Source organism: Fukomys damarensis, unplaced genomic scaffold (genome assembly GCF_012274545.1).
Source record: "Fukomys damarensis isolate Sample0158 unplaced genomic scaffold, DMR_v1.0_HiC HiC_scaffold_17, whole genome shotgun sequence".
Lineage (NCBI taxonomy): Eukaryota > Metazoa > Chordata > Mammalia > Rodentia > Bathyergidae > Fukomys > Fukomys damarensis.
In genome coordinates, this window is record NW_022900929.1 from 70604423 (window position 1) to 70621901 (window position 17479).

Sequence of the window (17479 nt, forward strand, 5' to 3'; positions counted from 1 at the left end):
GTTGTTTTCATCTGCACCTCTCGAATGACCAGTGATGTGGAACATTTTTTCAAATATTTTCTTGCTGCTTTTACTTTATTGTCTGAGAAATGTCTGTTCATTTCAGAATGCCCATTTTTGAATTGGGTCTTTATATTTGCAGGGACTGATTGTTTTGAGTTCTTTATATATCCTTGATAATAGTCCTTTGTCTGAGGAACAGCTGGTAAAAATTTTTTCCCACATTGTAGATTGTCTCTTAGTTCTGCTGATGGTTTCTTTTGAAGTACAGAAGCTTTTTAGTAAGATGAGATCCCAGTTGTTGATTCTATCTGCTAGTTCCCGTGCTACTGAGGATTTGTTCATAAAGTCTTTTCCTATACCAATGTCTTCCAGAGTTCTGCCTAACTTACTTTCCAGCAAGTTTAATGTTTCTGTTTTAATATTTAGATCTTTAATCCATTTGGATTTTAATTTAGTGCATGGCGAAAGATAAGGGTCTAATTTTAATCTGTGACAGGTTGATATCCAGTTTTTCCAACACCATTTATTAAAGAGGCTATCTTTCCTCCACTGAGGATGGTGAGCTCCTTTGTCGAAGATGAGGTAGCTGAGTACATCTGCATTTGTTTTTGTGTCTTCCAGTCTGTTCCATTGATCCTCAGGCCTATTTCTTTGCCAGTACCATGCTGATTTTATCACAGTGGCTTTGTAGTATAGTTTCAAATTGGGAATTGTTACACCTGGTGCCATGTGACTGTTGCCTATAATGGCTTTTGCTATTCTAGGTCTCTTGTGGTTCCAAATGAATTTTTGGATTCTTTTTTCTAGTTCTGTGAAATATAGTGTTGGAATTTCAATTGGCATTGCATTGAATGTATATAGCAGTTTCGGTAGTATGGCCATTTTCACTATGTTGATTCTTCCTACCCAGGAGCAGGGGATATCTTTCCATTTTTTTATATCCTCTTCGATTTCTTTTTTCAGAGTGCTGTAGTTTTCAGTGTAGAGATCTTTTGTTTCTTTTGTTAGATTGATTCCTAGATACTTCATTTTTTTGGATGCTATTGTAAAAGGAATTTTTTCCCTTATTTCTCTTTCTGTCTGTCTGTTATTTGTGTATAGAAAGGCTATTGATTTTTGGGTATTCACCTTGTATCCAGATACTTTACTGAATCTGTCAATTAAGTCTAGAAGTTTTTTGGTGGAGTTTTTTGGATCTTCAATGTAGAGTATCATATCATCAGCAAATAATGATAGTTTAACTTCTTCCTTTCCTATCTTTATTGCTTTAATTTCTTTCTCTTGTCTAATTGCTGTGGCTAATGTTTCCAGAACTATATTGAAGAGAAGTGGCGATAGTGGGCATCCTTGTCTTGTTCCTGATTTTAACATGAAGGTTTTCAGTTTTTGGCCATTCAATATGATGTTGGCTGATGGTTTTTCATAAATAGCCTTTATTAAATTGAGGTATAGACCATCTATTCCAATTTTTTGCAGGGTTTTTATCATGAATGGGTGTTGAATTTTATCAAATGCTTTTTCTGCATCTATTGAGAGGATCATATGGTTTTTGTCCTTGACTTTGTTAATATAATGTATTACATTCACTGACTTTCGTATGTTGAACCACCCTTGCATCTCTGGAATAAATCCGACTTGGTCATGATGGATGATCTTCTTAATAATCCTCTGTATTCTGTTTGCTAGTATCTTATTAAGGATTTTTGCATCTATATTCATTAAGGAGATTGGTCTGTAGTTCTCCTTTTTGGTTGTATCTTTCTCTGGTTTGGGAATCAGAGTGATACTTGCTTCCAGGAATGAATTTGGAAGTATAGCTTCTCTTTCAATTTCATTGAAAAGTTTGAAGAGTAATGGTAGTAGTTCTTCTCTAAATGTCTTGTAAAATTCAGCAGTGAATCCATCAGGGCCTGGGCTTTTCTTTGTTGGTAAGTTTTTAATTACATTTTCAATTTCACTGATTGTGATTGGGGTGTTTAAAATGTTTTTATCTTCTTCGTTCAACTTTGGTAATTCATAAGTATCTAGAAATCTGTCCATTTCTTCTGTGTTTTCCATTTTATTAGAGTACAGGTTCTCAAAGTAGGTGTTCATGATCCTCTGGATTTCTTTCGGATCTGTTGTGACTTCGCCTTTTTCATTCCTAATTGCATGGATCTGAGCCTTTTCTTTCCTTTTTTTGATAAGATTAGCTAAGGGTTTGTCAATTTTATTTATTCTTTCAAAAAACCAGCTCTTTGTTTCATTTATTTTTTGTATCATTTTCTTAATTTCAATTGCATTGATTTCTGCTCGGATCTTTATAATTTCCTCTCTTGTTCGAGCTTTGGGTTTTTCTTGCTCTTGTTTTTCTAGGAGTCTAAGTTTCATCGTTAAGTTGTTTATTTGAGCCCGCTCTGTTTTCCTAGTGTGGGCATTCAATGTTATGAATTTTCCACGTAGAACTGCTTTCATTGTGTCCCAAAGATTCCTGTATGTTGTATTGGCATTCTCATTTATTTGTAAAAACTGTCTAATTTCTTCTTTAATTTCCTCTGTAATCCATTGATTGTTTAGGAGAGTGTTGTTCAGTTTCCATGTGCTTGTGAAGTTTCTATAGTTTCTTGTGCTATTGATCTCCAGTTTGATTGCACTATGATCTGATAATATACAGGGGATGACTTCAATTTTTTTGCATTTATTTAGACCTGTTCTGTGAGCCAGTATGTGGTCTATCTTGGAGAATGATCCATGTGAAGCCGAAAAGAATGTATATTCTGACTTTTGGGGTGGAATACTCTATAAACATACTATTAAGTCCATGTGTTCCAAAGCTTGGTTCAGTTCTATTATTTCATTGTTGATTTTCTGCCTAGTAGATCTGTCAATTTGTGATAGTGGGGTATTTAAATCCCCCACTACAATTGTATTAGTGCTTATTTGGTTTTTCATGTTACTTAATATTTGTTTTATATAGTTGGGGGCATTTATATTTGGTGCATATATGTTTATGATTGTCAGCTCTTCCTCTTGAATTGTTCCCTTTACAAGGATGTAGTGTCCTTCTTTGTCTCTCTTAATGAGTTTTGGTTTGAAATTTACTTTATCTGAGAATAAGATTGCTACCCCTGCTTTTTTCTGGACTCCTGACGCATGGAGAATTGTTTTCCATCCTTTCACTTTCAGTCTATGGACTTCCTTTTGCACTAGGTGTGTTTCTTGTATACAACATATTGTTGGATTTTGCTTCTTAATCCATTCTGCCAATCTGTTTCTCTTGATTGGTGAATTGAGGCCATTAACATTGATGGTTACAACTGATATATTTTGACTTATTCTTGTCATGTTTTTGTCCATTTGTTGACTCTTTTTACTTTTTCTCCCATCTCCTTTTAGTTTCTTGCCTTGCCTATTTGATTTGGTCTGTTGGGCCTCATGTTATTGTGAATTTCGTTGTCCTTTTCTAGGATATTGTTTAGAATTCCTTGCAGTGCTGGTTTGGTGTTCATGAAATTTCTCAGGTGCTCTTTGTCGTGGAAGTATTTTATTTCCCCATCTATTTTGAAAGAGAGTTTTGCAGGATACAAAAGTCTAGGTTGGAGATTCTTTTCTTTTAGGACTTGGAATACCTCACTCCAGGCTCTCCTTGACCTAAGGGTTTGTGTTGAAACGTCTGCTGTGATTCTAATGGGCTTTCCTTTGCATGTGATTTGTTTCTTTTCTCTTACTGCTTGTAGTATTTTGTTTTTCTGTTGGATTTCTGGAATCTTGATTATTATATGTCTAGGTGTAGATTTTTTTTGATCGTGGCTAGTTGGGGTTCTATATGCCTCACTTATCTGTATGTCTAATTCTTCCCTTCTGTTTGGGAAGTTTTCTGTCATTAATTCTGTGAAGAGCTTTTTTATGTCGTTTGCGTTTTCTCCTGTTTTTTCATGAATTTCTATCAGTCTTATGTTATTTTTCTTTGTATCGTCTAGGAGTTGTTGGATTGATTTCTCATGATCCCTTACTGTTTTTAAGAGACCTCTTTGTTCACGGTCACTGACTGTGATCCTATCTTCTATATCTGAAATTATATCTTCGCAATCTTTTATTCTGTTGCCTACACTTTCAATAGAGTTTTTAATCTCCTGGATATCTGTTTGAATCTGTTTTATGGATTCCATTTCTTTCCTCTGTTGGGCATTCATTGTTTCCATTTCTTTCTTATGCTGAGTCTTCATGGCTTCTATCATGGTCTTGAGCTCATCTTATCAGTTTTGAATTTACTAATTTAGAATCAGAAACTGAATTATCAGTTTGGAATCTGACATGAAGGTCATTTTTTTTTTTACTACAAAGTAACAAAAAATATCTACTGCAATTTCATTTTCTGTTCTAAAGTAAATTGGAAAACAGAATATCTTGGCTTTACAAGTAATTTATTTCTGTTTGTTTGCTTGTTTGCTTTTTGTGATAATAGGATAGAGTTGGGGACCTTTGCACTCAGCTATATCCCCAGCCCTTTTAAAAAATTTTATTTTGAGACAAGGTTTCTACTAAATCACTAGGCTGGGCCTGAATCTGTGGTCCCCCTGCCTTGGTCTCCCAGAGAATGAGGATCACAGCCATGTGGTAATGCCTGTCTTTTAACCTTTTTTTTTAAAAGGCACAACATTTCTAGTTAACTACTGCTAAGTCTTCTGTATCTATTATTTAATACCAATAAAAAAATTTTTGGTATAAATTTGTGCCCTTGAATTAACATTTCTCACCTAGACTTGAATTGTCCAGAAAAGATTGGGTAAGGATATTTTATTTTATATTCTCAAAAATCAAGATTGTTAATTTTCAAATGGTTTTTGAAAAGCAGTAACATACTATGTAGTACTTAGCTAGAATAGCGGACATTTGGCCAAAGTACCAATTCAGCCTTTCCTTCAAGAATCTTGAGGGTTGAGGATTTAGCTTAGTGGTTCTACTGCCTGCCTCTCAAGCACAAGGACCTGAGTTTGATCCCTGGTACCAAAAAAAAAAAAGGAACCTGATGGCGTGGGATTTAGCTCAGTGGCACTGCGCCTGCCTCAAAAGTACAAGGTTGTGAGTTCGATCCCTGGTAGATAACCCTGACAAGGCAAATTAATGGCTGTTTAAATTTTTGTATACATTTGGACTTTTCACTTATTGTACTTTATCTGCTTATACTTTTGGGAAACAGGATAATGTATTCTTGGTAGTGTAAGTTTTAAACATTTGTTCAAATATATTTAAAAGATTCCTATGAATTTTGAAAACTCTAAGAAAATATATTCAACTCATTTTATTTAAAAATACAGTAATGGACTACTTCATGACTACTTTCCAACTTAGCATTTTAAAATATAAGCAAGTGAACAAAGAAAAGTATATGCACTAATCATGCAGAGCAGTGATTTTCTTAAATTCTATCCCTGTAAGTAAGGATGACAATGTTTAATGAACTGTACTTTGCCTAAGTTTAAAGGACTATTACGTAGTTGCGCTATAAAAAAGAGATAATGATATGAGAGGAGAAAGGAGAAGGGAAAGTAAGATTCTGACCATAATCTTTCCCAGAAATTTTGCTCCTGCTCTGGCTGTCTGCCCTTACTAGCTACAGACTTATGGAGCAAAATAAGCATCTGTAAAATGAGTTAGACAGCAGGCTGAAATTCAGCCAAAAGGCAGGAAAAAAAAGGTGGCATCCACCATGATAAAATCTGCCTGCTTTCCTAGGGCACTCCTGAGGCCTGATCAAAGAGATGAAAATGCAGCTAACACATAGTATCAATAGTAGTATTTTCAATGCTGATTACTGCAAGTCAAATTTGATTTCACACCACCATTTGTAATAAGGTGACTATCTTCAGTAAGTTGATACTATAAAAAATGAGATGGTTAAATCATTTTTGAAAATGATCATTTGCCTGTATATACAAAGTGCAACAAGAACACAGGAAAAAATGCTGACTTCATTTTCTTTCACAATTATTTTGTTTGTTTGTTTTTTTGTGTTTTTTGGTACCGGGGATTGAACTTGGGTCCTTGTGCTTGCAAGGCAGGCCACTGAACTGCTGAGCTAAATCCCCAGCCCTTTCACAATTATTTTGTAGCTAGTTAAAAAATGAATGCTCTGTGCTAATCTATTTTTATTCTTAATTCTGAGGCTATTTTGGTACTTTTATGAAGAGTAGGAAGTTTCAAAAGCAATCTGTTGCAGTAAAATTTTGCCCATCATATAAAATTAAATTGCCAGGGGCAAGTCAGTAAATCATTAATAAAATTTAGGATTCTAACATTACTGTAAACTATTTTTAACTGTTGGAGAAAAGTACAATTAAATCTACAGTTGAGATTTTACTCATTTAAAAGTGAGTCTTTATGTTTTCCCAGACATCAGGCTTTTTCTAAATCATATTGGCAAATAATTATCTTTTCATGTCTAAATAAACTCTAAACCAGTTCATCTGTTAAATCAATAAAAGGAAATGCTTTTGTACAGTTCTGGCTGTAGTGCAATTTTTTTTTTAAGCTGCTAAATGTAGTTAAGCATTCAATTTTGAAATGCAGCTATTTTCAGAGTTTTTTGAAGTATCTGAACTAAATGTAGGGGAAATTAACATACTATTATACAGTATTTTTTAAATCTAAACATTACTTTAAGTCTGTTCAAATATCTACTTTGGCTTTACTGACAATGCTAAAAGAAACACAGATCCACTCAAAATTCTACAGAAAAAATAAAGAGAGAAAGGAAATACAGGATGCAGGAGACAAAGAATTTACTTTGAAAGTAAATGTTAGACAACAGTGCTTCAACTTCAAGGGAAATGAAAGGAAAAAGGAAGAGTATAAGTAAACTTAGGAAGGAAATGAAATAAAAAGAATGTTGGTAGAGTTAGGGGGAGGGGAGCCAAAGAAAAATACTTATATAGAACCAATAAAGCCTTACAAACAAGGAGTAGAAGCAAGATTGGAGAAGAGTCACTGATGTGATGATGGTAGATTTAAAAAAAAAAATCACACAATACAGAGAGAAGATACTTATAGAGAAACTTGACTGAAGAAAAAACAGATAAGAAGTATAGATACGGGAAAGCTATCCAGAATAACTGACATTCCTGAAGTAAGGAAATTTTTTAAAAGTCCAAGAATGACAAAAGAAATCTTGTTTTGTTTTGTTTTTGTTTTTTTGAGACAAGATCTTGCTATGTAGTTCAGATCAGCCTCAAACTCTCAATCCTCCTGCCTTGGCCTCATAAGTGCTAGGGTTATAAAGACCACCACATGTGGCTTAAAAGAAACTTTCTTGAAATAGAGAAAGACTATTAACTGCAGGTTTTAAAAAAAGCTCACTGTGTTTCCGGGGAAAAAACCTGTAGAAAATTAATATATAATGTATTCTGTTGAAATGACTAATCTGAAAGACAAAGCTTCTGCTCTAACAAGCAATCAAGCAGAAGCAGCAAGTCACCTACAAGAGGAAACATACCAGGTGAGCCTTACAGTTCTCTCTGACACTATTCAAGGTATAAAGTATGTGCAGATTTTATGAGATAAGAGTAGAATATGTGACACAACTATTCTATACCTATTTAAACTTCATCCTTATTCAAGGGCAATAGACACACATCTGTAATGTTATTTTGTAGAAAGAGTATTTATTTCATGTCAGGTATGGGACTATTTTGCCCTTGGTGCTGAAATACAGCAGTGAAGAGAGAAGATCACTGTCTTGGGCACCAGTTTAATCCCAGACTATTTGAATTTTAAAATGGAGGTAGAGTTGGAAAGGGAGAAAAAACATGATGAGCTCAGAGAAGTAGGCAGAGTAGATCACGCTGGGTTTTATGAACAAGGTTAAAGTCTATGTGTGACTGTAAGTAGAGACAAAAGCCTCAAGTAAATTTTAAACAGGAAGGAGTTATGATCTCATTTATCTTTTCATTGCTCACTACAGTGGCTCTGCAGAGAATCACTAAGTTGCCTTTGCTGGGTTTAAACCCAGGATCCTCTTGCTTTGGCCTCCCAGCATTCTGGAAACACCATGTTAGTATGGGAAATGGGAAGCAAGGAAGAGTACAGGGAGATCAGGAATACAGTCAGGGCAATAAACAGAAGATGGGCTGAGGATGTGCTTGAGAGGTAGGATTTAAGGAATTTGCTGACAAACTGACTCTGGAGTACAAATAAAAAAGAAAAGTCAAAATTAATGTTCAGATTTTTTGGCTTGGTTAAATGCTCAACAAAATGGGGAAGACTGAGGGAAAGGCAGGTTTAGGAAGAACAATTAATTTGTGGGATCAACTTATATTATTCCTAATAGTGAAAACTTTTATGATATATCATACTGATAGTTTATACAAAATACTAAATAAGTCAGAATAGCAAGGACATGACATTTAAAAAAAAAAAATCTCAGGCACTATTCTATTTAAATAGAAAGCCAGCTGGACATGGTGGCACATGCCTGTAATTTCAGCACTCGGGAGTCTGAGGTAGGAGGATCACTGTGAGTTTGAGACCAGCCTAAATACACAGTGAGTTCCAGATCAGTCTCAATTGCATAATGAGACCCTGTTTCAAAAAGAAAGAAAGAAAGAAAGCAAGCCAAGTCTAACTAATCAGTCATTGCACATATAACTAGATTATAGATATAGCTCTTAAAGATACCACAGTAAAATCAGAAAGTTCTGTGGCTAAAGTCCCAAAAAAACTAATAACTTAAAACTGGGGGATCAATAGTCAGGAAGAATATAAATGTGCAAATATAACCTGAAGTCAACAGATTGCTGTTTCATTTTTTAAGCTGATAAATACTAACATCACATGAATTTTAAGTGTATAATTTAAAGTCTTACAAGCTATCCTTTGATAAAACTATAGATAGAGCTGGGCATATGGTAACACATGACTATAATACTAGCATTTCTGGAGGCTGAAGCAGGAGGATTTCAAGTTCTTGCATAGTCTAGGTAACTTAGTAAGATCTTGTATCAAAATTTAAAAAGGGCTGATGATACAGCTCAGTGCAAAAGCCCTAGAATTCAGTCCTTAGTAACCCCCTTAGCATCGTGGTACTTGCTGACATGGTATTCCCAACATTCTGGGAGGCTGAAGCAGGAGGATCATGGGTTTAAGTCAAGTCTGGGCAACTTAGTAACTCAGTGAGACCCTGTCTCAAAAACAGAAAAATAAAAAATTGGATCAAATCCCTGTGAATATACAATGTTCTGTTATGAATCATTTCCAAAAACCTTTGAACATGTCTCATGTAGTGGAAGCTTATATGAGTATGTAACATAAAAGCTCGATGTCAATTATTTGTGTGTAGAATGCTACAGATAAACACAATAAAGGAGAACTCCTAAAATAGAAAAAAAAGTACAAAATGATAGGCCCAGGTATTCCAGGTCTATCCACTGGTATACATTATATAAATTTAAAAAATAAAAAAAAAAAGAAAGCAGGGTTGGCAGTATCAGGGCTTGATGAAGTCCTATTCATGGTAAAAAGCATTAAAGGGTACTAAACGAGGGAATGTCTAAGGATGAAGGATATAAGTAGCAATGAGAGACCGAAACCGCTGACCAGCATGATCCCCCATACATTACACATTTATCTCTTTATTCAATCTCCCCTGCCGGAATTCAAGTACTATGAGAACAAGGTCTTCACCTTTGTTGTTCTTTTCTGCATTCCTACCCTCTAGAATAGAGCCTGCATATATCAGGCATTCAATAATTACTTGTTAGTTAACTAATAAATAAAGATACAATTGTGAACTTCAGGAGTCAACTGACATTATTTAAATGTTGGAAGCACTACCCTAAAAATCTGAAAATCTGGGACCAAAATTATCACTATGTAGAATATGACCATACAGTTATAAGAGCAATTTAAAAGATCTGAAAACTATCAGAAACCACATGAATTCTGTAAGATTGCCAGACAGTAATACATTTTGAAGTTTTATGTAATTAACAAAGGCTGAAAAATGAGGAATCTGGGCTTGGTGGATGGAACATGCCTGTAGTTTCAATTACATAGGATGCCGAGGACTGCTTAAGCTCAGGAGTGTGAGGCCAACCTAAGCAATACAGCAAGAGCCTATCTCAAAACCAAAAAAAAATCTAAATTAATCTCACAGGTGCGTTCCTCTCATTCATAAAATGATTTAATGTTCTACTGAAAAAATAGCAAAATAAAAAATCTAAAAAATGAGGATTTTAATATGTAATAAAAAGTTCAAACCTGTGAATAAAGGAATTCACAGTAATGTCTTAGGGAAACTGTGTAGCCATCTGAAAAAAAATAGAGTAAGGCCTCTCATTCCTTATTACAAAATTATTCTGATGGAGCAAATATTTAAACATTGGAAGAAAACAGAAGAAATTAGTTACATTTTTAAAATAGCTATACAAAAGGCCTAAGTATGGAGAAGACAAAAAGAGGAAAAAAAGACAACTTTAAGAGAAAAAATAATACTTCCACATAGACAAGAAAAATATCCTAAGCACAGCACGAAGACAGAAAACTAGGGAAAAATTAAAATATGATGAGTCACTTGTCTCAAAGCATCAATAATAAAAGATGACCTAAGGGAAGGGAAGGGAATCAAAGCATAAAATAGGAAATCAACAGAAGATAAAAGTGAATAAATACAGTACTAAGGTCACATCATCAACATTTAGTGAACATCTGCATTTCTTTTCATAGGGAAGATTTATATATCACTCCATTCCCTCTTCCTGTCTAAGCTGCCCCTAATATAAAATCAGAAGCTTTTACAAAACAAGTGAGGCCAGGCATGGTGGCACATGCCTGTAATCCCAGCACTCGGGAGGCTGAGACGAGGATCACTGAGTTCAGGGCCAGTCTGGGCTACAAAGTGAGTTCAAGCCCAGCCTAGGGTAGATACACAGCAACATGCAAAATACCAAAAAGTGAGAAGTTCCAGCCTTTTACAGGGTTTTAAATTTAAGACACCAGAATTTAATCCTTATACGTTAATAACATCATATGCATGACATATTTTTCTCTTTGCATTGTCTTCTTCTGTTAATTATTAAGAAGTCAGACTTGTATGATTTTTAAAATGTACTCAGTAATTCAGTACATGAATTATACATAAAATCATCTATATGCTCAAGTCAAATAAAAAGTCTTGAAGCAAGCCCAGTGCACTCAATGAGGACAGAAAAAGGATTCACATCTTTGTTTCCTCTGGACCATACCCATCCCTTGAACATACTGAATATTTGTTTAAGGAACTCCTCTAGGAGAGGCAAATGTTTGTACAGTTCTCTTATATTCCCTTCTATTTGTTTTAGTGACATTCTCAAGTTCATTCTATTCTTAAGTATACTGAATGAGAACTCTAAAATAGAATTATAATAATTTCAAATACTATGTTGCACTTGAGAGCCTATTTTTTTTTCAGTACTAGGGATTCAACTCAGGACCTTGCCCTTGCAAGGCAGGAATGACATCACTGAGCTAAATCCCTGACCCCTGAGCCTAACTTTAAAGTATTCCAGCATATGCTACCTCAATAATATCATTCCTCTAATGAATTATGCACAAATGACCCAAACATTGTATTTGAAATGAAAAAAATCTTTTTTTTTCATTAATTTTCAAATTAAGAAACTGGCATAGGGCCAGGGATTTAGCTCAGTGGTTCTGCCGCCTGCCTCACAAGCTCAAAGACCTGAGTTTAATACCCGGTACCAAAGGAAAAAAAATGAAACTGGCATAATTATGGTCACACATTATACATATCAGTTTATGAATCAACAAACAGACCACCAAAACATTCACCTATCTGGCCAAAAATTACTACTACTTTCATTAGAATCTTTTAGAATACCTCAGAAAATTGATTGGGTTTTATATAGTTTTGTTTTCAAAATGAATTAATATATTTAAAAAGTTTTCTGATCGCATAAGTGCTAATTAAGCTAAGACCAGAATTACCAAAACTAAAACAACTAGTCAGGGAACAGGTGACAAAATATTATTATCTGGAATATTATATGAATATCCCCCCAAAAGTACTGAATATTTTCCTAATCAACTTTTCATAATAGGCAAAACTGAAATTAAAATACTCATTATAATTGTAAATTACTTTAAAGTTGTCACTAATACATCTTCCAATTTTTCATATGTACATTTCAAATCTTATGTAGCAAAACTATCATATCAAACTTGCCTTTAATTACCATCAATGGAATTTAATATAGTCATAGTGCACACATTTTTATCAGCTTGCCAGGACTTATAAAGATTTCTTTTAGGAAGAAGGACAACAAGGAAGGTAATACAGAATACTCTTTTAAATTCTATATTCATAAACTGCATAGGAAAATTGTTCCAAAATTATCTTAAGGATTTTAATACATACCAGGCTCCAACTTGATAATTTTTACTGCAGCTAACTCTCCTGTATGTACATTTCTGGCCTAAAAATAAAAATGAAAACAAATATTTAAAATAGTTTAATTACATAAACATTACTTGGCACTATGTTACTTATCAACCACATTTCTAATAATACTGAAAACCAAAATCTTTCTAATAAAATTAGTACATTCATTTAAAATAAACAAAAATATAGAAACACCACAAAATAATTTTTAATTAACTGAGTTCTAAACAGTCAAAAATAGTTACTGCCAAAATTTTGGAATACTATTTACAAGTCTTTTCTTTACACTTGGGTTAATTTTTTTCAGCAATTAAAAAAACTACTGTTAGAAGTAAGTTCAGGTGTTATACTCTACAGTAAAGTGACTAGAGGTAATTAGGTACTATGTATTTTAAAAAGCTAGAAGGATTTTGACATGTTTTAACATCACCAAGAAATAAAGTCTGAAGAGATATACATATTTACCTTGATTTGAACATACAATGTAAATATGTATCAAAACATCATACAGTCCTTATAAATATATAAAATTTCTATTTTTCAAATAAAAAATAAAATTTCCATATAGTCTCCAAAACAAAAACCTGTTTTCATTTATATTATAAACATAATTATATAGCACTCAAGAAAATAAAAAAAACCAAATCATCTGCATCTAACTACCCAGAAAAGAACAGTTAACTTTTTCTTCTTTTTTTGAGACAGGGCCTCAGTATGTAGTTCAGGCTGGTCTTGAACTCAAGGCAATTCTCCTGCCTCAGCCTGGGAATTTCATTCAGTGGATTATAAAACCTGTCAATTCCAATTATGTTTGCAATTCATTACAGTTTGCAAGATACTTCATATACATTATTTAATTCAATTTATTTAAAAACTAAAAGATTAATCTCAGTAAAATTAAATGACGTGCCTAACGTCATCCAGTTGGCAGGGGCAAGAGTCAGATTTTGAACCCAAGAACTGTATTATGACAAGATTTCACTGCTCATTTTCATAGTATCAAAATTCTCATTTCCATTTTAAAATGTAACAGGGTACCTGAAGAAGGTATTGTGTGGCATGGTTTGGATATGAAATAGCCTCAGATGCCTACGTGTTGAAGGCATGGTCCACAGTGCACCAGTGTTCAGCGGTCAGGCCTTAGGGGAGGAGTCAAAGAATCATGAGGGCTTTAAATAATTGAGAACCCGCCAATCAATTAGTGGATTACTGGGAGGTGATGGTAGTTTTAAGAAGTAGGGCCTAGTTAGAGGATGTGGATCACAGGGAACATGCTTTGAAAGGTGTATTTTATCCCGGCTCCCTTCTTCCCTCTCTAAGCCAAGATGCTCCACCATGCCCTGAAGTCTGGAGTACTACAGACCCAACTTCAATGGAGCCAACTGAGCACAACCTCTGAAATCATGAGCCAAAATCTGTATTTCCTTCTTTAAGTTGATTTATGTCTGGTATTTGGTCATAGCAATAAAAAAAAAAAAACACGTTAGAATATTTAACAGATTTCAGTGGTGACTTTTGTTGAAAATATATAAACGAAGTAATATTCTCATCAGTTTTGGATGTAACTGAATGTGAACTATTGTACATGTAAAATGTTAAAGGAATAATCTTAAGAGTTAAATATGACCCAAGGAAAAATAGTATTTTTATGTTAAAAATTCAACAATATTTATTATTAAAATATTAACATATTTTAAAAGTTACTAAAAAAGCCAGCAGTTTTTCAACATGCTTAAAAATTCACCTTAAAAGCTGGCGTGCATGCCTGTAATCTCAGCACTGGGGAGGCAGAAGTAGGAGGATCACCACAAATTTGAGGGTAAAGCTGGGCTACATGGTGAGTTCAGGGCCAGCCTGAACTACAAAGTGAGACCCTATCTCAAAAAAACAAAACAAAAAAATTCACCTTAAAGATTAGGATAATATAAAACAGCAAGACTAACTAAATTCTTCTTTAACAATCATATCTTAATCCAGTAAAACTACCTACTTCTATGCCTAAATAATGTCAGGACATTTTCTAGCTTTCCCTCCTTCCCCCTTCCCCATTTTCACTGAAATCCTACAAAACAAAAACATCAATGGACATAGAAAAGATTGTACACAGAGAAGAAAAATTTCAAGAACAGTATAAGGCAGTGATGGTGAATCTTTTAGAGCTTTCAACAATACAATCTGTTCTGACACCATGCTATAGGTTCATCAGTACTAGGACATTTTCTAGCTTTCCCTCCTTCCCCCTTCCCCATTTTCACTGAAATCCTACAAAACAAAAACATCAATGGACATAGAAAAGATTGTACACAGAGAAGAAAAATTTCAAGAACAGTATAAGGCAGTGATGGTGAATCTTTTAGAGCTTTCAACAATACAATCTGTTCTGACACCATGCTATAGGTTCATCAGTACTGATAAGAGTAATACACACACACACACACACACACACACACACACACACACACACAGTCACTCACAAAGTGACAGTTGAGCCATTTAAGGTTAGGAATACAATGCTTAGCTCAAAAGCAGTGATTATTGCTAGCACATTTCCAACAACAGAATAGCTTCAGGCTATTCATAATTCCAGTTTTCTGAGCAAAACCAGCAGCAGGGCAATGCAACCTGCCATTCACTGGAAACCAAAGGAAAATACAAGTACATACTTCCCAATCACAGATTATTAAACAAGTTCCAACAACATAAGAAGACATAACACGCTCCTCTGAGATTGCGGAACAACTCATTCTGGTTTTAGTCACATTAATCAGAAGCATAAATTGGACTAGAGTTTGAAAACAGTTCTCATTTTGGAACATTCTCCCTCTCCTCTCTCCATCCCTTTGCCCTTTAGCCTACAGGGCCTTTTTGTTTTTACCTCTTGAGGAAGCCTTGTGTGGTATCTCAAGGTTGAATTAAGTGTACTACCTTTGCTGAAGGCATGATCCTTTAATGCTCTACACATTTGTTGAATAGACAATGACTTTAACAGACAATGACTTTTTCTCTTTACTTCAAAAACAATAAAATATCGGGCTGGGGATTTAGCTCAGTGGTTCCGCTGCCTGCCTTACAAGTGCAAGGACCTGAGTTCAATCCCTAGTACCAAAAATAAATAAGTAAGAAAATATTTAAATCCTCTTTAACAAGAAAATGCTTTAAAACAGTACTATAAATGGTTACTTCTTTTGTATTATTTTTGATACTATGAATTAAAGCCCTTTAGAAGAAAGTTATAAAAAAATTACCATAAAACAAGATTTTGCAATAAATAAATTAAAATTAAATCAGTAAGTATGACAATCCCCTTCTCTTCTCTCTCTCTCTCTTTTTTAAATTGGGGATTGAACTCAGGCCCTTGTGCTTACCAGGCAAGCGCTGGAAACACTGAGCTAAATCCCCAGGCCCCTTCTCTTCTAATCTTAGCTCCCTGAGGTAACTGCTGTTAACAGTTTACAGTACTTTCTTCCTTTAGGTTGACTCTTAAGAGCACATACGTATAAAACAGAACAGTAACAGTTTGTCAGTTTCTAACAAGGGTATAAAATATGGTCCAGCAATCCCCACTCTAGCTGTGTACCTAATTAAGTGCAAAATTTATGTGTGCACGATAACCTGCACACAAATGTTTACTGTAGTTTTTATTTGTAAATACCCCAAAATGGAAGTAACCCTGATATCCTTCAATAGGTAAATGGATAAAACCGTGAAACATTTGTACAACGGAATATTATCCAGTAGTAAAAAGCAATCAGCCATCAAGCCATGAAAAGACATGAAGGAATGCTAAAAGCCCACTGCAAAGTGAAAGAAGCAAAATGGGAAAGGCAACATACCGTAACTCCACCTCAGTGACAATCTGGAAAGAGTAAAACTATAGAGCCAGTACGAGAAAACAATGGCTGCCAGAGGATTGAGGAAAGATGAAGGAAGATTATGTGAAATGCAGAATATTCTATATTCATACAGAATATTCATTCAAGCAGTAAATATTCTATATGAAACTGTAATGGTGTATACATGTCACTATATTTCTCAAAATCCAAGGAATGTAAAACACAGAGTAAACTTCAGTGTAAACTACAAACTCTATATAGTTAATATCAACATTGGTTCAATAACAGATGTACCATGCTAATGAAAAGTGTTAATGAAAGGGAAAACTGTGTATAGTTTTGGGGTTAGAAAAATGTAAATCTATGTACTATCTGTTCATTTATTCTGTAAATCTAAAACTGCACTAGAAATTACCTATTGATAATTTTGCTATTTTAAAAATAAAATATGCATTTTCAGGCACATTTTGGAGCAATATTTAGCATTGGAATAAACTTAGATACATTGTATTTAGGGTTAACAGAACCAAAATGAAGATATAAGAACTAACGACAGCTTATTATTAGAGGATTTTCATGACAACCATAGAGTTAACATAAAATAAAGATGATGCTTTATGCAAAAGCCAAAATATTTGTATGTAGCCACAGATATAAAAGGTTAAGAAAATAAACATAAAACTCACACCAATAAGAATATTTAAATGCCAGTCTATGTTTTGAAGACTATTTCTGTTCTCTTCAAATGAAGAACCAATAGGCAAATGTTTATACGCTGTAATTTTCTACTTGGATTTTTAAAAACAGAAATCAGTACCAGGCTCTTTTATAATGAAAGGCAAAGAGGCTTTCAGGAAAAAAGATCTTTCAAACAGGGACTTTATAGATTCAATTCAATCCAAGAGACCTTTCAGAAATTTAACTATGTAATTTCACAATATTGAAAAAGAATTTTGGATTTTGGATACCAACTTTTGAAATCTTAATGTTTCACTCCAATAAGTTAAATGTTATACAGAATTCACAAGTCTTTTTGTTTTAACTGGGGCATTCATCCAAGAAACATTATGATGTGCCAGGTACTACTATTGATATGAGGAATGTAATGAAACAGAAGCAGTTCCTATCTTCCCCAGTTCCTATCTTCTGGGAGCTTTAATAAGCTGGAGAGGGACAGAGGGAAAGAGGAAGAGAAGGGGACCAAGCTGGAGTGAGGGGGGGGAATGGGGAG

The 17479-nt window shown here is 34.3% G+C and overlaps 1 protein-coding gene across 1 annotated transcript in view; it reads right to left on the reverse strand.

The window, feature by feature from the left end:
• The window catches only part of Map4k5 (mitogen-activated protein kinase kinase kinase kinase 5), a 115219-nt gene that overhangs the window by 67971 nt on the left and 29769 nt on the right, over window positions 1-17479 (reverse strand). Inside the window, exon 5 of the mRNA XM_010632707.1 lies at window positions 12392-12449. Coding sequence (XP_010631009.1) covers window positions 12392-12449 — 58 coding nt within the window. The remainder of the gene's footprint in view (window positions 1-12391; window positions 12450-17479) is intronic.